At 39.8% G+C, this 21,573-nt stretch overlaps 1 protein-coding gene across 5 annotated transcripts in view; it reads right to left on the bottom strand.

Annotated features, from left to right (window-relative positions):
• The window catches only part of OSBPL3 (oxysterol binding protein like 3), a 91,448-nt gene that overhangs the window by 6,858 nt on the left and 63,017 nt on the right, over nt 1-21,573 (bottom strand). For all 5 annotated transcript variants that reach the window (XM_088054191.1, XM_088054205.1, XM_014248704.2 and 2 more), the window contains 7 exons: nt 13,961-14,095; nt 13,185-13,278; nt 9,915-10,165; nt 7,981-8,118; nt 5,198-5,261; nt 2,277-2,355; nt 52-196 (listed from right to left, as the gene is read on the bottom strand). In XM_088054191.1, the coding sequence (XP_087910317.1) occupies nt 52-196; nt 2,277-2,355; nt 5,198-5,261; nt 7,981-8,118; nt 9,915-10,165; nt 13,185-13,278; nt 13,961-14,095 (906 nt within the window). The remainder of the gene's footprint in view (nt 1-51; nt 197-2,276; nt 2,356-5,197; nt 5,262-7,980; nt 8,119-9,914; nt 10,166-13,184; nt 13,279-13,960; nt 14,096-21,573) is intronic.

The raw sequence follows: 21,573 nt of genomic DNA, 5'->3' as shown, positions 1-21,573 counted from the left end.
TCCCACTGCTGTGCCTGTTAGAAAAGGCAGTGCCAACATTGCTGTGGTTACCTTTATGAAAGTCAGTTTGCAGTGGCACGTGTCATCATTAAGATTTTTTATGATGATCTCTCCGTAGTGTTCAATCCATCTTTGCCCACTCAAGATGTTATGGATGCAGGATGTCACCTTGTTCCAGGCAAAATGGTCTTTAAAACTATAAGGAAAAATACAAGACAAGAAAAGTCTCATGCCATGTTCAAGTGAGCTCAAACTTGAGGAAAAAAATTTGCAGAGAACTTGATTAGAGAAAACAAACTATTTTTTTTCTTTACTAGAATGATTCATCTTCTTGTTCCAAACCTTCTCAAAAACAAACCCTATGACAACTATCCCACCTCCCAGAAAATCCTTTTTACTTCTGCTACATACTTTGGTCTTGAATTCAGTTTTCCCTCAATTTACTTGCCCTTCTAACCAGTTTTAAGTTTCCAAAAGTAATCATTCTGGTATCTTCTACAGTCTGACATGCCCATTCCAAGCTTGACAATGAAAAACACAAGAACATGGGCCACCAGAGTGATCCAAACACGTACTGAGAGGAATGAGCTTGGCTCAAAGCCCTCAAGGCTGAGCCTAATATGTGTGCTTTAGGCAAGAGCAAAAGTTCTCACCAGGTAGTTCAAGATGCAGTTGCACACTGGGAAACAGCAAACAGGGAGAGATAAACAAATACCAATAGGGAATACAACATTTTACCTTTTATGAAAGAGGTAGATGCTCTCATAAACAGTTTTATAAAGCATCAAGGAAAGGAAAGTCTCGTGAAGACATATTCTACAATTTGTTCTGGTTATGGATGGCCAACTCGCTACTGGTAAGGTAAAATACAAACTTGCAAAGCACCAGTTTCCTCAGAGCAAGTACCTCATTCACATCCTGTGAAGTTATTAGAATCTTTCCCCACCTCCCCTCAATCACTTGCTTTCACTTGCTTTGTAAGGCACACACAGGACAGTTTGTACAGACTAGCAGATACACAGCCAATTTATCACACAGTAACTTGTTTTTCTGCCCTTACCTATGCACATCACATTTTATCATAAATGCTTAAAAAAAATGTATTTGTTTCAAAATGAACCTTAATAGTAATGCTTAATTTTTCCCTATAGCCACAGCACCTGTTTTGTACCCAATTCTGTATCAGATACACAGGGATACAAACCAGCACATAGAGATCACATATGAATCAGATTGCTTCCCAGTTCATTAGCCCATCATAGGCCCTAACATATTAGTTACCTTGGCTCTGAGTGCTCATGCACATCCTAGAAACTTTTCATTCCAAAGCTGAGGGCAGGTGTTATGAATGTAACATGGTGTACACATTACCTTTTGGGTACTGTCTTACTAGGTTTCAATTTTAGCCACTTTAAAGAAAAAGGCATGCTTCATTTGATGAGTGCTAGGTTCTTGAATTTTTTGGCTTATTGTTTTTTTTTTTTAAGATGGCAGATTAATTTTGTACTCTCTCACTGGAAAACAGATTTAATTGGAACAATACTCAACCTTTAGACCTCTGGTTCTGCGAGCATGATGGATATAGGCCAAATTTTAAGGGATTTTAATTGCTCATCAATAATGGACACTGACAAACTGGCATTGAAACACTGCAGATTTTTTATTTAAAAAAAACAAACAACAAAACAAAAGGAAACAAACAAGCTATACTCAACACTTCACTACAGTGGCTGCTTCCTTGGATAATAAACACCAGATATGTAACTGGTTCTACTTATCACTTACAGTAATTATTTCTGCAGTGATGATGGTTGTTGGCCTTGCCTACAGCCCAGAATGGTGTCAGAGTCCCTACAAATATAGTCACAAAAGACAGGAACAACACCATCTCTTCCCCCAAAACCGATTCTCAAGCAAAAGAATTCATAGCTTCCTTTACCCTACAGTCTTTGCCTGTGAGTTTGAAATACATTAAGGTTGAAATTCAACTGAAGTATGAAAATACCAACTTTTCTTTTTTCAAGGTACACAAGAGTGATGGGGTTTTTTTTCACTGTTTATTTTTCATAACCTTTGAAAGTGCTTCTGATTGATGCTTCTGGGTTTGGTTTGGTGAGGTCTTTCTTCCTCCCCTTTTCTCTTTAAATTAAACCATAGCTACCAGTCCTTCCAAAGGGCAGAGCAGAGCTGGCTGTGCTCTGAATGAGTGTGGCTCCAGTGTGTGCAAGCACATCTGTGCCTGTGCATGAACAGCAGTGCCCAACAGCAGCACTTACGCTGGAAGAGTTACGTGTGTCGTGCCAACTGGAACAATTTCCATGGACTTTCCCCAGAATTTGTTTTTCCATCTGACATCTGGAACAAGAAGTAAAAAAAAGATGGGTTTAGTCACAGGTAGGTGAATCAGGCTGTTTCTGGGCTCTATTTTCAAGAAATTCAGAATAACAGAGTGCAACAGAAGCGTTCAAAGAATGTTGTGGGACCTTCAAATACTGGCTGGAGGGTTTGTTGTTGCTGTTGGCTTTATTTGATTTTTCACTGTAATTTTGGTTATTTAAATAGCAAAGTAACAGATATTTAACAGTCTAACTTTTTCAAAAGAAAGAAATTTAAATAAGCCATAGACAGTGTATACTTGTCTGCAATTCAGTTGCTAGTAAATGAATGCACATATTTTCAAAAATAAAACCAGAATTTCAAATACAAAAATATAACAAGAACATCCACAGTCAAGAGACTAAAGAAGGTTCCAAAGGGCACAAAATGGCAGAGGATTTTAACTGATCTTTGAAATCTTGTTTGAATCACAGAAAGACATGTCCAAGTCTCATGCCATTTCTTCAAAAATAGAAAAAAGATAAGGAAACTCAATGCAAGTTTAGCCAAATTTATTGAGCAAAAGCACCTGGAAGAGAAGGAAACAGACAGGAGCATGGCAAAAGGGGTATACTGTTAAATTGGGTTAGATAATCAGACAGTAACTTCAGAGCTCAGGAGAAAAGCTCCTCCCTATTTTAGACTCTAGGAACTCCATTCCCTGCCCCACCTGAAAAAGAGGGGAAAATTCAACTCCTGTCTCAAAAAGATGCTAGTTCTAACAGAAGGTAAACAAAACACCATTTCCTGTGCAATTCTGGGGGGAAACTCTTACCCTGTTTGAGAGATGGATGCTCAAACCACAACTAAGAGGTTACTCACGTATCTCCTGAGTACGTATGTGCAAGTGAGGAGTGAGCCACACTGAGCTGCCTATCATTGCAAAGACCAGAATGGGATGTAGGGCAGAATTCTGCATGCAAAGAAGTTGCTTTCTTATCACATGAGAAAAGGACCTTTTGGGTTTTTTGGTTTTGAAGTCTGGTGCTGGGTCAGCTTCTTCAGTGACAACGATTCTGTTGTGATTCCTACACTGCACAACAAGTGCTTGTTGAGGGAAATTCTGTCCTGGCTTTCTCTCCTCTGCAGTGGAAGAGAAAGGGCAAAGGTGCACCCTACTGAGTTTAAGAGTTAAAATGCATTACCAGATTGTGCCAAATTCTCTCATAATTGGCAAAGCTGCCCCACAGAGATCAGCATGTGGGAAACATCTGAGGAGCCAGGGTGAAACTTGATCACACAATAATTTTAGGACAGACAAGAAAAAGCAAAGTGTTATTTCAAAGCTATGCTCACGCTAATTCAAGCACAGATGCTGTAATAGCTGAAACTTCCTTAATTTCCACTGTTCATGTGTCAACACTCTGCAAAAGCAGAGTCAACTTCATGAGTCATGGAAAGCTATCTCCAAACTATTGTTCCCTGTCAGAGCCCAGTCTTCTAGTTCACTGGACATGATCAGGAGATTTCTTGGTGATGGAACACATGAACTAAGGTCAGTGTGTGGTGGGATGACAGCACTACTCTGGCAATGTTGCTGCCTCCTTTTCAGCTGAGAAGGTGACACAGTAAGTGAAAAGGTCTTTGCACATAGAAAGAACTGAACTCGCTGAAAAGCTGCCTTTATGATTAAATTTGTGTTAACCTTTCCACATAAGTTAATATAGCCTCATTACAAGAGGTCGCAGCATTTAAAACTTGCCTTCTAGCCCTCCCATAAGCTCAGCTAGCATATTTAAAAACAAAGCAAACAAAAACCCCCAAGCCCTGCTGCACCCTGATTGAGTGTGCTGTGCTCATCAAGACCAAATCTGACTCTCATATCAATCAGATTCTCAGCTCTCATTAGAAGAACTTCATTCTCTAAACGGAAGTGTTAAAATATTTGAATAATAACAGCTGTCAAGATCTGTTAAACAAATCAATCTCATCTATTTTTATTAAGACAGGCTCCTATCTCATCTTATTTATACAGTTTTCAAGTTAGGGAATAAATTTTTGGTCATCTCAGCTTTTGGGCTATGAAGAAAAGGATTTTTGTGTCCCTGTATTTGTTTACAAAGCAAAAAATTACAGAGAATAATAAAACCCAGACTAATGGGTTCCGATATCTGTTCAGTATGGCTCCATCTATGATAACTATAATCAAGTCAGCAGAGCCAGTCAGAAAAAAAAAAGATTACAATATGGCTACCTTGTGATTTGACAAACCCCTGGGTGAAGGATTTTAAGTTAAAAGACATGGTTGTTTTGTGTACACTCTAAAATTATCTGGCCACACAGGTACTGTAACTGGCTGACACCTTCACTAGCAGTACATAATGTAATAATGCCAGCAGAGAAAGAAAAGGTAAATGTATTTATCCTTGCTGCTACCCTAATTTTTGAAAATTGCTTTCAGAATAGGTTTACAAGATTTGCCAAGGTTCAGGACTTGTAGTTTTTTCATGCTGTCTTTGAGCTCGTTTGTTTTATAAATACCTTGACATACAATTCTTCTTTACTAAAGAAAAACATCCCCCAAAAAAGCCCAGACAAACCTGATTTTAAAGAAGAGCAGATATTTGTACATGAAAATAATAATCAATTAATGTTACGTGAAAAAATCCAAATAATGCAAAATATCTTGAGAATTTTTATAATGGCAGAAGATCTGAGTAAGAAGCATGCAAGTCAGCATAGGTTAGCATTCCATAAAACCATTCTAATACAAATTTAGGCAAGGAATTTCAACTTTTCCTAATTTCTGGATATTTTGCGTTTGACAAACAATGAAAACATTATGAACACTGTAAAAGTAAATGATAAACTGAAGAGTTACCTTGCCAAAAAGCAAAATTCACAGATTCAGCATGGCATGCAGAAATAGGTGGGTGGTGACTGACCTAAGAGCAAGACATGAAAGGAGAGGGGGAGAAAAGATTAACATATAAACACTTGAACAGTCATTTTGGTTTGGCTTCTTTTGTTTTATTTTCTTCTTCATTCACATATGGCATTTACAATTTGAACATTAATTTTCCCTTTGCAGTTGTGTCCTGAAGGGGGAAGCAGTGAGATTAATAAAGGTTCTCAGACCTAAGAAATCTTGAAAGAAATGGGAAACACTTATTTTAAAAGGCCTGAGATTTTGTTTGAGTGAAAATCTAGCTATATACTTTGAACATTTTCTCTAAGGTGATAATTAAATTTACCCTTAGGAACTCTTAACAGATTAACAAAAATCACACTTTGTGACACAAATTCTCAAAAAACACAAAAAACCAAAAACACAATAAAGGGCCAAAAGCTTCTGTACATTAAATAACCACAAAACCCTGAGTATGAGGGAGGAGATAATGATCAGCATCTCTAAGTGGGCCAGGGGTGAAGAAATCAAGCCAGGAAATTCCATCCAACAATCCCTACTAGTACAGCAGTGACACCCCAGGTGTTTCTAGTGTGAAACTCTAACCACATGCACTGCATTTCATCAGCATTGGGCAATAGCAGGTGCATGAATTAGGGCAACCATCAAACTAGCAAAGCAAGGACTGTGAGCAAACAAACAATTCAGACTATTAAAATGCAACAATAAACAAAAAAAGCACAAAGTGAAAGCAGCCACTCTTCCTCAACTTGAATTCTCCCTTCTGTGTGAACATAACTAACAACTGACAAGGACCAGCTCTTAAGATGTGTAATGCCTGCTGTTCCTTGGGCAACTTTATTTTCAAGTCAAATTGCTATTTTTTGCTACGTAATTTCTTAACCATGGCTCAAATAAACTTTTTTTTTTTTTGTTACTCATTTCACAAATCTCTTACTGAGGATTTTTTTTCCTGCAGGCCTCCAGTTATTTATTGAACACCTTCTACTTGGTTTAAAAAAAAGAAAAAAGTATTTTAAAAAAAGAAGAAAGTACTAATTACTCTCAGCTATGGCCTAATCCAGCAAGAGCAACACTGTCTTACATACTGTACCCAGATTAACCCCAGATGTCACTGTAATACATGGGTTAAATTTAGCTCTCACTTAAACTGTTATAATTCCAGAGTAAGGTCATGGTGCTAACAGGAGTTACCCTAAATTCACTCTCTTGATAGAACAGAATCTTTGTTATTTTGTATCTTCTATCAGTCTATCCCCTAAATTCCATTCTGCCTGCACTAACAAGGTATCTGGAATAAGAATCAAAATGCTTGTGCAAGCTGCACTGTTCCTGATGTAAAGAGAAATATTTAATGCTTGCAAGCTGCATTAAATTTCTTTCCTCCTATACTGCCCTCTGTTCCTAACATTTATCCACCCTATATCCTTATGGTAACTTTACCACTCTAAAAGTGGTCACTCATGTCACTTATTTCTTGTATTAGAACAACAGTTGTTAATAGCACAATCCTGCTCATGTAGTAAAATTCTTCTTTATAAAAACTAGCCTTTTTACTGGTTTACCCAATATTCAAGAGAAAATATCTTCCTTTAATTCAGTGTAACATTAAACTCAGTAATAACCTTTATTCACCACTTTGTTACTCAAATTTGATGCTGTGCTGGTACTTGCAGTGCTCTGTACACATCATCTTAGTACTGAAGTAGCACAATGAACTTTAAATTTGATTCTCTAAATTTGACTGTACTATTTTTTGTTGGGTTTTTTTTCCCCTTCTTATTTTTACTCTTGCCTGTGACATTTCCTGAGATTAAGGAAAGATCACGTAACATTCCTTTTTGTCAGTTCTAAAACATGATGTGCAAAATGTTGTACCTTCACAGGCAGTCAAAAGCACTTTTCATTTCCTAAAGGAAGCCTCTTAGAAGTCTTTCTCCGATCAAATTTCTAGGTTGCACACCTTTGCCCACTTGCACTTTTTGTATTTTTTGTTATGTCTAGACAGAATAAGACGGCTCTCAGTCATTTTTACTTTGCCAGGCAGCAGGTATTTGAGTTTTGTCTCTTTTTAACATACACTTCAAGTTTAGTGATTTTGGTAGCTTGGCTGGTTTAAATTTAGTATTTTCCACCCATACTTAATAATTATTCTCCTACTGGGGAATAATCTTCATAAACACTCAGACCATGATGTGCTGTATACACCCTTCACCAATTCAGCTGTAGTAGCAGATTTGAAAGACTACTGTGTATTTGGACAGGAAGCAGAAATAGTCATGGTGCCATTGGAAATACTAGAGGTTGATTGACTCACACAAGGGATACATTTGTTATAAAAGAAGGCATTAAACAGCTGAAGATACAGTATTTTTAATGATCACACACAAAAGAAAATGCCACAAATGTAAACTTTTGTTGCAGTTGTGTTCAGATTTCAGCATGGGGAATTGCACTATACATAAACAAGTTATCTTGTTACTGGAGCAGGCAGCTTGCCAGCCTTTGCTCCTCTAGTGTTAGCTGCTGCTTGTGATGCTCCATGCCAGACTTAGCAGACTTCCTCAAAATAAAAAAAAAAAAAATCCCTTTGTTTGTAATTCAGCAAGGTCCCTTGGGCTCAGGTAATGTTAAATAATCTTGTATTTTGCCATTAATTCTAGAGGATTCCAGCCACACATTTAGAATTCAGCAGCGTATCGAGTAGCAATTCTAAGGGTTGCAGCATACAATACCTGTTCTGCAAAGAACTGGAAACCCTTATCTTCACGAATACATTCATAGGTTTCTCCAAGCACAGGATTAAATGGCTTACTTCCAGCTCGGTAGTAACTGGACGCATAGGCAGAGACTGCAAAGGCAGCTATGTACACCTGGGAAGTACATATTTGGGCCTTAGATTAATTTTCAACAGACACAAAAAAATAAAATCAAGCTTTATCCTGATTCTGTATTTTCCCCTTCATTTGCAGACTACAAACATGCATGCCTCCTGCAAGCAAAGCCCTAGTTCTCACATTAGAGGACTATTCAATTTTCAGAGTCATTCAATAGGTCAGGAATAGAATTATTATGGTCAGATACTGGAAATTTCACCAGCTGAAAACAGCATTTCTGAAAAGTGTTTGAAACAGTTTAGCATTCTGCAACACAGTTCAAAGAAGTAACCTTAAAAGCCACTGTTAAATTTCACATAATAACTGCTTTTTATAGTTAATCTGTGACTCCATAAATGTATCCACTATTCTTTTCATAAACATGGCACAGGAAGTACCGGATGAGTTTTCACCAACTTTGCTATTTCTAATGCTGTTTGACTTAAATTATTTTTTATCTACTGGGTGCTATTATCTAATCATAAAACTGTTGATTATGACTGACACACAGGTAGCCCTTCTGAATTTTTCTAGTCACCTCAAGCATAATGTGAGGAATTAAAATTCAGAGTTGTTTGATACAAGTCTCTTTTGTAATATTTTTTTCCTCTTTTCATTCCCTTTTTCTCATCTTGTGAAAATGTAGATACTCTTTCACAGTTTCAGAAAACAAATGCACTGAAGATAGGCTCTTTTATGAACTATTACAATTACTATGCAACAGTTAGTATTAAATTTTGCTTCAGGAATTTCTCAAAGGCAAAGAATACACCAGTCTGAGGTAATTTCCAGATGTTTGGGTGTGGGGAGGAGGGAAAAGGCTTCTTTTCCCTCCCTGTTGAACAACTACTGCTCATTTCCTTTTCCTTTTAGCATATGTTCTCAAAAGAACAAAAAAAGCTATGGACTGAAACCCCCGGTGAATGACCACACCCTGGGAATAGGCCTTAAATTATAACACCCTGAAAGTGTCAGAATGAGGAAAGAGACTTTTCAAGCAGTATTTCCAACATGACTACCTACTTACGTTAATAACCTTATTTTGAGATAAGATATATTGAGTTGAAAAGGCTTAATTCAGTTTATGGGAAAATCTGTATCTTCCATTTAAGAGAATTTAGGAAGCTTCTAATCCTTTTTTTATGGGCCTTCATATTAAGTAGCTCTTATACACCTGGAAGTAGAACAACTGAAATGCATTTCTCTCTTATTCTTTTGCCAAATGCAGAATTCAGGGTTCTGCACTAGCAGAGGATGACATTATTGTACCCAAATAAACATGCAGCCTGGTTTTGAGATCCTGAACATCTTGGATAAACACAAAAACTTCTGAAAACCAGTTACTAAAAAGCATGGAGTTCATTTAGTTAATATAGAGATATCACAGTCATGTAGGGCTGGAAGATCCAGGATCTCTGTGAATAAATGTGTTACCAGATCAGACACCCTTGAAAAAGACCTATTGTAGCTTTCATCTTTGAGAGGGAACTAAGTTCAATCCCCTCCTCCCTTTCTGCTCTAGAGAACAAGAGCTGCAAAACAGAACTAAGCTCCTTTTTTGTTTAAACTTGCAGAACAGCAAGGTACTTGAGGAGAGACTTTCTGAAAAAGCAAGAGAAATGAAGCAGAAGAGTCATAAATAGTGGCTATGTGAGTATGTACAGACACATTTGGAGAGTTTGTCTCTCAGCTGAGAGAAAAAAAACAGTGGAATAGAACAACTTCATTTCTTCAGCATGGCTTCTATGTTTATTCTATTGAATGCTCCCAATTATTTGGAATAAGGTATTTACCATCCGCTCGAAGGGGTTTGGTGTGTGCGCTGCTTTATCCAGGAGCTCGCTGTACTCCAGCTCCTCACAGAGGCGCTGCAGGGTGTTTAGTGGCTCATTCAACTCAACAGGCATGGCCACTTTGGAGAGATCCTTTCCTATGTTATTCCTCAGGATATTCCAAAGGCTGATGTTACTTGTGTTAGGACATGGAGCTGGTAAACATGTTCTCCGTTTAGAATTACATCCAATTCCGCTTTCAGAAATACAATCTGAAAAGGAAGGAAGTGGCAGAACAATTAAATCCACATTTTCTTAGTTCCATCCCCTTTGCAAACATACATTAAAATGCAACCATCTTTTCTTCTGTCAAAACTTCCTTCCACCCACGATTCATTTAAGTATTTCACTTGTGGTTTCAAAATAGCCTGTTATAAAAATGACAAAATTAAGAAGAGCATTTTATGTACATTAACAGAAATAAAATGCCAAGTACAAGAGATGCAAAAAAATTACCTTCTTTTCCCTTAAAGTCTGGAAGGAAAGGCTCAGACTTTCCAATGAGTTTGAGAGAGTAAATATTATAACTATTTTATTTGTAACAGAGATGGATTCCTATCCATTTAGGGGACATAAAACCTCCTTCCTTGACAGAGCTTCAATTAAGTTGACACTTCTCAGAAGGCGAGATGTAATTTACAGATGTAAGGATAATAACTACTCCTACTGATCTTTTCCTACTTTTTTGCATACTCCTACCAGGAAAATTTACAGTACCATGAATTAACATTCAGGCTTTTCCATGTTGTTCCCCATAGCATTTATACTTAGTGATGTTACTTTGAGATACGCCCCCTACACTGATGGAGAACTGACGTGATTTAAGGATGGAAAAGCTGAAGCAACAGTAGTTATGGGTTTGCTGAAGATAAAAAAAAATAAAAATAAAAAGACTCAAGTCAAGAGTCCTTGACATGAATATCTGAAATCTGTGTTGCTATATCAAAGCAATCAGAACAGGATAAATAGTTCTAAGTGTGCCATGACAGGATTTGTAGAAAAATCCAAATAGAGCTACAAGCTTCTGCAACAGGCACTAGTCTGAAGTGATTATATTGCTTAGCTGTACATCACTCTTGTTTCAGAGAGGAATGTGTTTGCCACTAAAGAACATATTTTATCTTTCCACATCCTCAGGAGCACCTAGGAAGCTCCTGCCTTAGGATCAGTTACTATTTGGAGACATTCAGGCATAGCCTCAGTCTGTCAACCCCGGTCCTTTTCTGGCTTTCCTCACACAGTTCTGTCTTGAAGGAATTAAACCCACACTGGGCAGCACATCTCTTTCTGTGCTACACATGCCTGAAGAATCCCTTCCCTTAAATGCACCTAGCCAGTACCTCCTCTTCCCTGACACTGACAAAAGCACAGTGTCAGCAGTGCTTACAGCAGTGACAGGTGACCACAAGGACAAACTTCTCCATGCCTGCTATGCCTCCCAGCCCATGCCTCACGTGGAGCTTTTAAAGGGTAATCAGTAGCCTCAGAGTTTTGAGGAAGGAGTTTCCACCTTTCCTGCCACTGGCAAACCAGAAGTCCTAATACCTCATATGACTGAGTTATTCTAACAAGGTCAGGTGAACTATTTGCAGTCCCTTGCCTCTGTCTCTCTTTTTGCTTAAAAATGGCATGGGCACTATGAGTCAAAAAATCTACCTGAAACAATTATACTGTTGAGAGCTAAGGAGCTGACTTCTATACTTCCCTATTGGAATAATTAATTTAATATTGGAACAGGCCAAAAAGAAGGATGTACATATCTCTACATATCCCTTACATATCTCAGTAATGAGATAAATGCTAAAAACTTATCCTTGTTTAAAGGAGCTCCCAGAAATGGGATTTGGCTATGTCTTTTGACAGCTTCTAATTAAAAGTAGAATACCAATTGAACTATTTACATATTCTGGACCAGTCCACTAACTGAGGTAAGCTGCTGAGAAGACCAGAGTATACAGCAAGAACTTCAATACTAAGATGCCAAATTTTCTAAGCAATGAAGTTTGCCTAGCCTCCATTACAGAAAGACCCAGGCAATTCTAGTTTCTAAGAGCTGTGACAGACAAGATAAATGCTGAAGGAGGTTTAGCCATCTGACCTCCAGTTAGAGTCAATGACTTTCAAGGCCAAACTGGACCATTATCAACATCTGATCTGACCTTCTACATTACAGTAGCCAGAGGATTTTGTCACAATCCCACAATTTATGGTGCAGCTAAAACCCTGTAGGAAAAAGACATCCAGTTTTCTATTAATGGCAGTGGCAGGCTGCCCAAAGCACGGAAATAGCAGGTACCAGAAGCATGCAGAGGTGCTTCTTATACTGAGGAGCTTCAGTGACAGTGTTTGTTAGAAAAAGATGAACTGCCAGCATTAATACAGCTTTCTAAGGTCCAGATCATGAGATAAATTAATTTGTGGTTTTTTTAATCTTAAAGGAAAAAAATTAAAAATCCTTCATTTTGAACATTTACAAAATACATATCAAACTACCCAAGTTCATAGGAATCTGCTCTCCTTGGAGATGATCAGGAAACAGCTGCTAATAAGAAATCACTGTTCAGCATTTTTGAAAATAAAAATATATTGTTAGACTGGGAAGAATATTGTGGTTAGCTGAAATAAGTTGAAGGCACAAGGCCAATTAGGTTGTAATGACAATTCTCCTTTTTCTGAGTCTCTTTCCATTAGAAGCACAAATGAGCTTTTGTACTAACAAGACTATCATGATTTATGCATGTAAGAAGGAAATTCTTATGGTCATGCACCAGAGCTGCCAGTGAGTAATTAGTCTCATGTTCCTTTAAACACTGAGTTCTGCTAAAACAACAGGACTTCCAAATGCAGTTGCTAAATTGCAGACTGAAAAAAGTGTGAAAGAAAAAAATAACTTTTTGAAAAAAATGAAAGCATCTGGGCCTTACTACTTTGAAAAAAATCCTGTGGTCATGAGAAACTGAGAGGAGTGGGAGTTGCATGAAAGAAGCCAAGAAAGGAGGCGCGTCCCTGCTGATACAGAACCACCATCCTGCTTAATCAACAGTGCCCAGATAAGCAGATTAGCCAGAATCAGCTGTTCCAGACCAATCTGAGTCTATATGAGAAAAAAAACGAGCTTTTTACACCTCAAAACCTATAATATCTAATTGTCTAGTAAGAGAAGAAAAAAATATCCCAAACAAAGAGAAACAAAATTCTCAAAACATGGCTTAAAAAATCCACTGAACTCACCTAAAGTTTGTCTTTCATTCTCCATGTCATTGCTTAGGTTATCTTCTGAGACATTATCACTGATATCACTTACATATGAGTCGTCATCTGACACCTGAGTGTGGGGTGGGCAAAAAAGCAAGATGCATCACTCATTAAAATAACTCCAAATGCATGTGAAAAACCATTACCTTCACCTACAATTATTGTTTTATATAATTGAACCGTATAAGCTGTGTTTCAGTACTACAGAAAAGTACTACAAAGTCCTAAGAAGACACAATCGAGTCTGGGAGAGATTTCTATAATGGAAATTTTAACTTGAGTAGAGACATGCTTCCTCTCCTTGGCTTCACAACTAAGAAGGCTTTCCTTATATCAAAAGCCAAGATTTTTATGGCGCCCAAGAGAGGAAACAATGCTCTAATAAATTTCAATATGCATGACATCAGCTTCAAGGTACCTACAAGTACCACAAGGACAGATATGAGTAAGTATTTTTGTGATGCAGTTCACCTGTATAATGGCTCAAGGCAGACTGCAATGTCTGCAGTATCTGCATGTGAACTACTTAACTGCCATCTCCCTCACTGTGTATATAAGACTTCTTCATAATAATTGCTACCCTTTACAGTGAAGAGACAATGACAACAAATAAATATAAATGGCATATTAATTTCTAAATGTTTTGAAAATTTAAATTTTCTGGCAGTCGTCTGATACACAGCACTCAGAAAGATTGCATGTCAATAAGAAGATAAGAAAATACATCTGAATGATGTCAATCTTGCTCATACCTCATTTTCTGAAGAACTAGCAGACAGAAGGACTTCCTGTGCATCAAAAAATTCTGTGAGAGAGTCAGCAATAGACAGTCTGCTTTCATTGGAGACCTGGTGAACCAGACCTCTGCCTTCTTCTCTTGAATTTTCCTGTTTAAAAGAAAAAAAGTTTTGAGCCGGGAAGTACCACAAACAACATTCATGCATGCAATTCCAGTTTCCTAACCTGAAGGGCTGTAAAACACTGGGAGAAGATTGCACATGCTCCTCTTCAACTTACATGAAAGATAGCATGTGTTTTGAAGTGGGATTTAAAAACAAAGTAAAACAGACCAAAGAGAAGGAAAAAAGAAGGAAAATAAAGCAGTGCATGTTGAGTAAATCACCTAAGGTGCTGCATATAAGAAAGCTTTGCTATTTGAATGATTTAGCCAGATATACCCAATCGTATCATCAAAATGCCCACAAAAGAACAAAACTCCCATCTCTTTATATTACATACTAGATTCACATTCCTTCCTGATTGTGCCATAGAGTAATCTACAAAATTTAGAGGGGTAAAGTTGCTTTCTTTATAATAGTATGTTTTCCTAGCTCTTTTTCTTCACTGATTTTCTATGCTGCACTTTGGAAACCATTCCTTCATATACACAGCTAAGATATCTCCATGTTTCCCAAAACCAGCATATTATTAAAGCCATGTAACCAGAATTGCTTTTGCTGCTGGAGGCACATTTGTCTGGCCACAGAGATCTTGATAGCCCCTTCCACAGAGGCTCTGCAGATCACTGGTGTAAGCAGAGCTCCAAAAGGTGGCCTGGCAGAGGTGGGGTGACCAGTGAGACTTCTCATTCTGTGGTGGCAGTGCAGAAGTTGGAGAAGCTTGTGTGCTACTGTTTTCCCTGATAACTCCACAAACACAAAGGAAATTAGCTAAGCTGGCCCAAATGAGTGTATTTGCTGCTCTCAAGATTTTCTACATGAGGTGCTTTACTAGCTTATAACCATGACTCCCATATCATAATTTTTCAGGAATTGTAGTATTTTATTTTCAGAACAACATAGTGAGCAGCCTGACAAGCCCCCAGTCAAGCTGACAAACCTTTCAAAGCTTTTCTGTTGGTAAGTTTTGCTATTGTTTGGAATGTTATATGGTACATGCTGGTAGTGCTGACATGGAAACAAAACAAACTGCTATACAAAAGACTTGAAAAACCCCTCCTTGTACAGCAGGGATAAAAGAGAACCTCAACATTGTCCCTCCTGTAGGAAGGCAGTTACACCAGCCTACAAGTGAAAAAAAAATACCTTACACACATAAGCGTTGCTACTGGGATTGTTTCCAGTATTGTTTTGAATGCAAGAAGGAAAGTGAGGCAGGAAAGACTCATAAAAGAGCACCAGTTTTTTTATACCTAACACATAAGCCTCAGGTTGTCTTGTTCCATATTCCCGCTTTGGCATGATGAAATACAATTAAATTACCCAACAGACTGGGATACTATTTTATACTGCTCCAACTTTCACAGGTGTATCACAGCACCCAATGTATCATTTAGTGACAAGCTTTGTGCAGCAGCCCTGTCTTCCTCAAAGCAGCACTGCTGTATCACAGTCCTCAGACAATCTTGAAATGAAGCATCTCCGGTATAAGTGATTTCATCCTTCATCCCAAGCCATGCCAGAGGGAATTTGTGAATGCAACCTCCAAAGGACCTTCTGAAAGCTATTTTTGTCATGTGTGTCTCTTTGTGTGTGTGTATAGCACATAGCACAATGTGAGAAATGAACTTGTAAAAATTCGTAAAAATCTAAATAAATGTATATAACAATAACGAAATAAAATATAAAGTACAGTATGACACACAAGCCCTTCCCAGATCTAGCCACGAATTCCCACTCAAAGGATAACGATCCTAGCCGGCGCCCATCAACAAAAGAATAGACAGGACACGGCCCATCAAGCTGACAGGAAAAAAAAAAAAACTCCTCAAACTGACAGGGACAGGCTCGGTGACCATCAACGGGGAAGAATAGGCAGGACACGAAACATCAAGCCAAAACGGAGAGAAGCACCGACGAGATATTCATCACCGGACCCGAACACCTCGCCTTGCGGGCTACCGTTGGGGGGAAGCCATCAAGTAAACAAAAGGAAAAATCCAGCCGAAATATCCATCGGCTCCAACCCGGATCCAGCCATCCCATCCGGATGGCCTGAACCACAAGAGCCACTCAGGAATTTCTTTACATATGAGGAGGACTCGGTCCGGACGTCCATTCGACTCTATTCTCCAATGCCAGGAAATCAATTCATTACGACAATCAAGGACTATTGATGAATGGTGCCTGCCTGGAATTTGGCCTCAAGGCTAAAAATCCCTATAAAAACCCCGGACAGTCTACCCTCCTTCGTGGATTTGGGAACACCTATACCTTTGAGTATAGACCCCTGTCCACCCAGCGCTGCGCTGTTTGTTTTATTGTGGTTTTCCCTCATTGTTTATTTTTTTATAGAAATTGTTTTATAATAAAATGTTTTTATTTAACCCAAATCTGCCTTTGCATTTATAACAGATTGGTGCCGTGACTCGGATCGGAGGAAACTGCGGGGAAATCTCGCTGCCCAGGACGGGTACCCCCGCTGTTTTTGGCGGCCTGGTGAGTTGAGACCCCCCGTAGTTCGTCCCGATACCCGAACCAAATTTAGGGGGAGGTAAAAACCACAATAAAAGGATAAATCCGGATCGGAGAGCTCGGAAGGCACGGAAGCCTTCGGGAGCCGCGGCTTACTTTGCTCGTAAAAACGTCTAGTGCGCACAAGGGACACCCACGCAGGAAAATAGCTGTAAGTACTGCTGGTTGAGCGGGGCGATCGGGCGAGTGTGTGAGACGTGATCTGATCACGAAGCGAGTGCGGACTTCAAGGTCGCGTTTCCATCCTCCCGCGAGGAATTGGCCGGCCGCGAAGGAAAGCGATACAGAGTGAAAGTTTTTTTTTTTTTCCCTCGACACACACTGGTAAAAACCTGAGACCAAAGGGTGTCCTCGGGAACTGATCGCAAGGTACTAAGAGGGAAGGGACGTCTTGTCGAGCTCGAGGCTGGTAAACCCTCTTAGTAACGGACCCAGGGAGAGGTCCAGGGAAGAATCAAAGTTCCGATTACAAGAGACCTCAGCTCAGCTCGCTGAAAGGTGAGTATCGGCAAATTTTGATTCCTAAGTACACAACGCAGAAACTGATATCGACTCACGGAGAAGTCGAAGAAAGGTAAGAATATATTTGCGAAGTATAGGGCAGAAAAAGAGTAAGCTTCAAGGAAGGAGGACAGGAGGAAGATTCCTCCGATCAGGGGAGGAATCACCAGACATCCCACTGGAAAGTCCCTTGGGGTGGATGCTAAAACACTGGGAAGATTGTCCCCAGAGGAAGGGGAAATCAAAGGAGAAATTAATACATTATTGTATAGAGGTTTGGGGAGGACAGGAGTTGAGAAGTCACCTCACTTGGCCAGTGTTAGGCACATTTGAAAAATGGACGTGTAACAAGTTGTTCTCCTATGTGGAGAACAAAGTCCCCTCAGATCCTGAGGAGAGGGAATACGCCAAGCTCTGGGTAAATGCCAGAGTAGGGCTATTTCCAATAAAGCAAAAAGAAAAACGTGAGTCGAAAACTGAGTCCTGGGAACCCCTCGATCACTTACCACCCCCGTATCGAGGACCAGCGGGACCTTCCTCTGTAGATCAAGAAATGCCCACAGCACCCTTGGGCCCCCGAGACCAACCCACTGAGATACGTGTGTCTCAGACGGGAGACTCGGGGCCAGCAGCGATGCCGGCAGCCCTTCCCCTTTCCCCGCCTGTAAACACCGTAACCACAGCAACCTCCTCGGAGGTTTTTTCTGCGCAAGGCTGGGGAACACCCTATCCGCCCCTGCCGGTCCAGCCGCCACAACCGGGACCCCCCCATACAACGGAGGGGACTCCTCCCTTCAACCGGGTGGCGGCAAAATTCCCACCATTAATAACAGGGAGGCAACACACAATCACCAATTCCCCTCCCGCAAGTAGAACCCGTTTAAGAGCGAGAATGATAGATAATGAATGGGGAGAGAGTGAAGAGGGGCACCGGTTGTTCCCTCTTAGGGAAGTAACGACGGCCCCGGGGAGTGTCGGGTTTTGTGAATGCCCCCCTTAACTCTGGAGATGTAAGAGCATTTAAAAAAGAGATGGGGCGGTTGTTAGATGACCCTCTCGGAGTGGCTGAGAAGTTAGATGAATTTTTAAGGAATAACATTTATACCTATGACGATCTTATGGCAATCCTGAGATCACTGTTTTAATCCGGAGGAAAGAGAAATGATTAAACAAGCCGGGATCAGAGACTGGGACAGACGCAATCCACAGGGGATGCCCAGGTAACCAGAAATGGCCCTAGCGCAAGCCCCGAGCTGGAATGCACAGACAGAGGAAGGCAGACGGAACATAATGGATTTAAGGAGCATGATTGTACAAGGTATAAGAGAAGCGGTCCCTAGGGGCCAGAACATTAGCAAAGTTTTCAAAGAGTGTCAAGGAAAAAAGGAACCACCCACTGAATAGATCGAGAGATTACGGCGAAGTTTACAGATTTACTCTGAGACTGACCCGAACTCTCCTGTGGGGGAGGTTCTGTTAAAAACACAATTTGTTGCTAAATCTTAGGAAGATATTAGGAGGAAAATTAGAAAAGATTGAGGGGTGGCAAGATAAAAAGTCTTCAAGAGCTCCTAAGGGAAGCTCAAAAAGTGTACATGAGAAGAGAAGATGAGAAGCAGAAATCGCAAAGCTAGAATTTTTAGTAACAGCGGTAAAAAGAAGTCCAGAAACAAGAACAGATGCAGGGTAAGTTTAAAACACTACCCGGAAAAAGTCGAGGTTCTCACTGGGCAGCCCGGCCCCACGGAGAGAGCCCGGAATGCTACTACTGTAAAAAAGTAAGACACGTTCAGCGGAATTGTAAACAAAGAATAAAAGATGAGAAAATTTTTCAAGAAGATTAAGAGTGTTAGGGGCTCTTTAATTAGAGACCAGAACATCCGAGAAGCCCTTGAATAAAATTAAAAGTGGGCCCCTAACGACAAGAAGTAAGTTTTCTTGTAGATACTGGGGCAGAGAAAAGTACCCTGCAGAAATTGCCATACGGATGTGTGGCTAGCAGAGAAAAAGTTTTTGTTATCAGTGCAAAGGGAGACCCCTTTGAAGTGCCTGTAATAAAAGATGTGGAAATAGAATCTGAAAATAAAATTTGCTTAAGGAATTTGCTATTAGTAGAAGAAGCAGATTACAATTTACTGAGAAGGGACATGATTGTTGCTTTAAGAATTAATTATCTTGATTAAAAATTCTGAATTAGTGGTGAAAATATTTAAGTTGACTCCTAAAAATGAAAAGAAAATAAACCCTGAAGTATAGCATTCAAAGAGAGAAGGGAGTTGAAACAAATAATTGATTACCTCCTAAACGAGGGTACTTTAGAGCCTTGCATGTCTCAACACAACACCCCCATTCCTAGCTGTAAAAAGACGGATAGTAGCGTCCGATTAATCCAGGACCTTACGAGCGGTAAACGCTAAGACCCGGACTAAATTCCCGGTGGTAGCCAACCCCTATACTTTACTAAATAGACTCACACCAGAAGATATGTGGTATAGTGTGATTAATTTGAAAGATGCTTTTTAGACTTGCCCTCTGGATGAAAGGAGTAGAGATTATTTTGCATTTCAGTGGGAGGACACAGATACAAACCGTAAGCAACAGCTAAAGTGGGACGGTCCTCCCCCAGGGGTTTGTGGAGTTCCGAACCTTTTCGGACAAGCTTTAGAACAAATGTTAACCCAATTTGCTCTTGAAGACAGGACAAAGCTTTCACAGTATGTAGATGACTTGCTAATAGCTGGACCGACTGAAGAGAGTGTGAAGAAAAGCACGATTGCCTTGTTAAACTTTCTAAGAAAGAAAAGTTTGAAAGTATCAAAATCCAAGCTGCAATTCACAGAGCCTGAAATAAAAAATAAAATACCTCAGACATTGGATATCTCAAGGAAAAATTAGACCCGGAGAGGGTAGCAGACATCCTTGCATTGCCTGCACCAAAAACAAAAAGGCCAAATTAGACAAATTCTAAGGCTCTTGGGAGGATATTGCAGGCAGTGGATTGAGGGTTTCAGTGAAAAAGTGAAGTTTTTGTATGAAAGATTAAACACTGACAGGCTAAAGTGAAACTGAACAGAATGAGTCTAATTTCCAGAAATTAAAAACTGTTCTTATGACTGCCCCAGTACTAACTCTACCAGATACGAATAAAAGAATATCCAGTTGTTCGTGAATGTGAGTAAACAAACAACACAGGGAGTCCTGACTCAGGAATGGGCAGACAAAGGGAAGCTATAGGCTTCAAAGATCTTAGATCCAATCAGTCGGGGTTAGCCTTAGTGTTTTCCTGCAAATGTTACAGTGGGTCTGTTAATAAGAGAAGCAAGGAAAATAACTTTTCTCCCCTAGTAGTTTACACTCCCCACGATGTGAAAAACATATTGCAGCAAAAAGCAGAGAAGTGGCTGACTGATTCCAGGCTTCTAAAATATGAAGCCATCTTAATCAGCTCACCCGGTTTAGATTGAAAACCACTGCACAAAAAATCCTGCTCAGTTTCTATTCAGAAAAAATTAGTACATGATTGTTCTAAAATCGTAGAGCTGCAGACCAGATAAGTTACATCAACGCAAACTGTGATTGTTTTTCCATTTATACATTTTAAATGTGCTTGTTTGTAAACAAATTTGAGTAACCCACTGTTGGGGAGAGTACACAAACCTAAGAGACTGTGTACCAATTGTCTGACTAAAGAACAGGAGCTGACTAGCCGTTTCTTAATACTTGCCACCAGGGCGAGATTGTTGGAACTCGACTCTCCTGAGTGGTTCCTACTTTTTCAAAAAGGGGATAAGAGGGAAACTAGACTCCAAGGCAGAGGCTTTGGAAATTGAGTGCCGAAAGACAGTAAAAGTACCGTGCAGGACAGACACGATTAAGTCGTCTCGGTGGGCTACCTTTAAAAGGAGATACACCATAAGAACTACAAGGGCCCCTGAAGAATATCCCTGCTGCCGGGAAGATGGTTAATCCCCGCCGTATATTTTTATACGGGCGAAGGGCAAGGCAGAGGGATACACCGGTGGGGAATCCTGATGTTCCTGAGTCTAGCCGTGTGCTTAGCCGAGAGAATGATTCCCGAGGTACCTCCAGGGGAGCGTCTCCTGGGGAAGTGTGAGCAGTGTCAGACTGCCACAGATACCAGACGAATAGTTAACTACTGTCCTCCGGAACGTTGTTCGTCTAACAGCACTCAGTATAATCTTTGTGAATTAAAGGGGGAGGTCCAGTGTTACCACTCAGGGGCAAGGCTTAAGAACGGGCAGTCTAAAACTCCTATGAAAAGAAAGACTGAAAATTCCCATTTCAGGTATAAGAGAGAAGTGGAAATGATTCCCCCAATTCCAATCTGCAGTCAATGTAACAAAACGGTCTAGATAGGGGGGGGAAAAGACAATCCACCTTTTTGGCATATTATGCGGTTAACCCTTTAT

The sequence above is a fragment of the Pseudopodoces humilis genome, chromosome 1 (assembly GCF_049639895.1).
Source record: "Pseudopodoces humilis isolate 2021_Gansu_Grassland_sample_001 chromosome 1, ASM4963989v1, whole genome shotgun sequence".
Classification (NCBI taxonomy): domain Eukaryota; kingdom Metazoa; phylum Chordata; class Aves; order Passeriformes; family Paridae; genus Pseudopodoces; species Pseudopodoces humilis.
This window is presented reverse-complemented; position numbering and strand designations above follow the sequence as displayed.